Below are 1,991 nucleotides of genomic sequence, written 5' to 3'. Positions count from 1 at the left end.
TCACACACACACACACACACACACACACACACACAGAGAGAGAAAGACCTTTCAAGTCTTTACCACAATCTCTCTTTGCTTCACCCCCTTTGTGCTGCGCCCTTTTTGGTGGTCACCTTCACCTTCTTCACTGCCCTGAACCTGCATCTGCTCTGTTTTCCGCATGGCCCTTGTCTCTGCAAGTTCTTCAGGTTTTCTCTGCCAAATCCCATGAAAATAAGAACCAACTAGCCTTGCTCGTGCTCTGTCTGTACTACCTAACACACTAACACATAAGAAACACTCAATACATTGAATAAACCATGTAATCAAGACCCCCCCCAAAACCTCTCTCTGTCTTTAGGCCACCCCAGCTAATGCAATTTTTTTGTTTTACTTCTTATTTTGTTTCCTTTTTTTTGAGACAGGGTCCTATCTAGCCTAGAACGGCCTCAAACTTCCAATAGTAAGTATGACCTTGAATTTCTGATCTTCCTGCCTCTAACTCCCTAGTGCTGACACCAGACAAGGCGCCAGGCCTGGTGTAGGTGGTACTGTGTCTCCTGCGTGCCAGGCAAGCACTCTGCCCTCTGAGCTTCTACTCCATGCTGTGGTCTAAATAACTAGGAAGAGGTTATCGGGATAAGGCATGGGGCAGGGGAGCCCTCATCCCAATCTTTAGCCCAAACTACGAGGAGGAAGAGAAGAAAGGTCAGGGGTGGGGCCCTTCTAGAAAGAGCAAATGCCCTCTGGGGGTCTCAGGGCATTGCAGGCTACCTGCTCAGCTGTAAAACTTTCTCCAGGTGGTGTCATCCTCCCTACCTCCAACTCTACATTCTTCCTGGCCACATCGCCCAGTGGCGGCTGCTCCCGGTGTCCCTCTACCCCTTGCCCCACCCACCATAAGCAAAGGCAGGAAGGTGGAGAAGGCAGTTGGAGGACAGGGTGGGAAGCAGGATTGAGAATGGACTCAGTGTGTATTTTTCTTTTCTTCAGCATCTTTACTCATTTTATGTCTAAGAGGAGGTAAACGTTGGTCGCCTGGGTATCCCAGCACACTAGGGCCTGGCTGAGGAGGGACAGGAAGAAAGGGGCGGATGTTCTGGGCCATCAGCTTATCACACAAGTGCCTCTCTCCTTGAAGGGATTCTTGTCTTCTGGGACGCCTTGGAGAAGAGGGTCAGCCCCTGCTTGGGCCTGAACATAATCCTTAATTTCCCTTCCAGTCTTGGAAATCTGTAAGATGACAAAACATGGTCACAGCTCTTGTTTGTGTCTCATAGTCTACGACTCGGTGATCTTAGAAAAATGGTAGGGTAGGGCTGAGGTCAAAGAGGAAGAAGGTGGCAGAGAAAGGCGGGCAGAAGGGCGAGTCCCTTGACGGGATGCGTGGCCAGCACAGCCTGGAGACAGGGCTGGACACGCTGGGCTTCCCAGAGCTCTCAGCCTTTCCTCTGTGCCCAGGAATGTGAGTGGGGACCCCAGCTGTCTTCTAGATCCCACCCCAGTCCAGAGATAAGTCTTGGGCCTAGTGTCTCCTCTGCATTCCCAACAGAAAGAGATAAAGAAGCGGAGAGGAGGCGTGACTGGAGGCTCACCGGATCGCGAGGGTTCTTCACTTCCTTCTTCAGCTGCTCCACCTCCATCCTCAGCAGCTCTTTCTCACTGAGATCCTGGGCCATCCTGCCCTAGAGGGAGAGCTGTGCCCTGACAGGATCTGGCAGTCACCAGCACTTCCCCTCCAGGCTTCCAGTTCCACACTCTTCCTGACCACACCCCCCAATCAAGGCCCCTCATTGGCTAACATTTCCCTCCACCCTTTGTTCTGTCTAAACAAAGGCTTAGAAGAAGTGACCAGTCAGATAGGGATAGCTCAGTCTTTGCCCTTAGAAAAGAACTTTTCTAAGGAGGAAACAGAAAAGGAAGGGGAAAATGGAGTTTAAGTGGGGGAAATTTGGGACGAAGAGTGAACAGGTGATGCTTAGTCTCTAGTTCTTTTTTTTTTTTTTTTT

At 50.6% G+C, this 1,991-nt stretch overlaps 1 protein-coding gene across 4 annotated transcripts in view; it reads right to left on the bottom strand.

Annotated features, from left to right (window-relative positions):
* Nucleotides 1-957: 957 nt before the first annotated feature.
* Nucleotides 958-1,991, bottom strand: part of Gngt2 (G protein subunit gamma transducin 2) — a 3,592-nt gene continuing 2,558 nt past the window's right edge. For 2 of the 4 annotated variants that reach the window (XM_005350629.3, XM_026780773.1), the window contains exons 3-4: nt 1,578-1,667; nt 983-1,215 (exon numbers count right to left, since the gene is read on the bottom strand). In XM_005350629.3, the coding sequence (XP_005350686.1) occupies nt 1,090-1,215; nt 1,578-1,661 (210 nt within the window). In that variant the 5' untranslated portion in view covers nt 1,662-1,667 and the 3' untranslated portion in view covers nt 983-1,089. Of the gene's footprint in view, nt 1,216-1,577; nt 1,727-1,991 lie in introns of those variants that run through there. The other 2 variants (XM_026780772.1, XM_005350628.3) reach the window with 2 other exon arrangements.

The sequence above is a fragment of the Microtus ochrogaster genome, chromosome 7 (assembly GCF_000317375.1).
Source record: "Microtus ochrogaster isolate Prairie Vole_2 chromosome 7, MicOch1.0, whole genome shotgun sequence".
NCBI classification, from domain to species: domain Eukaryota; kingdom Metazoa; phylum Chordata; class Mammalia; order Rodentia; family Cricetidae; genus Microtus; species Microtus ochrogaster.
The sequence above is the reverse complement of the archived record's forward strand: the minus strand, read 5'-3'. Positions and strand labels throughout refer to the sequence as shown.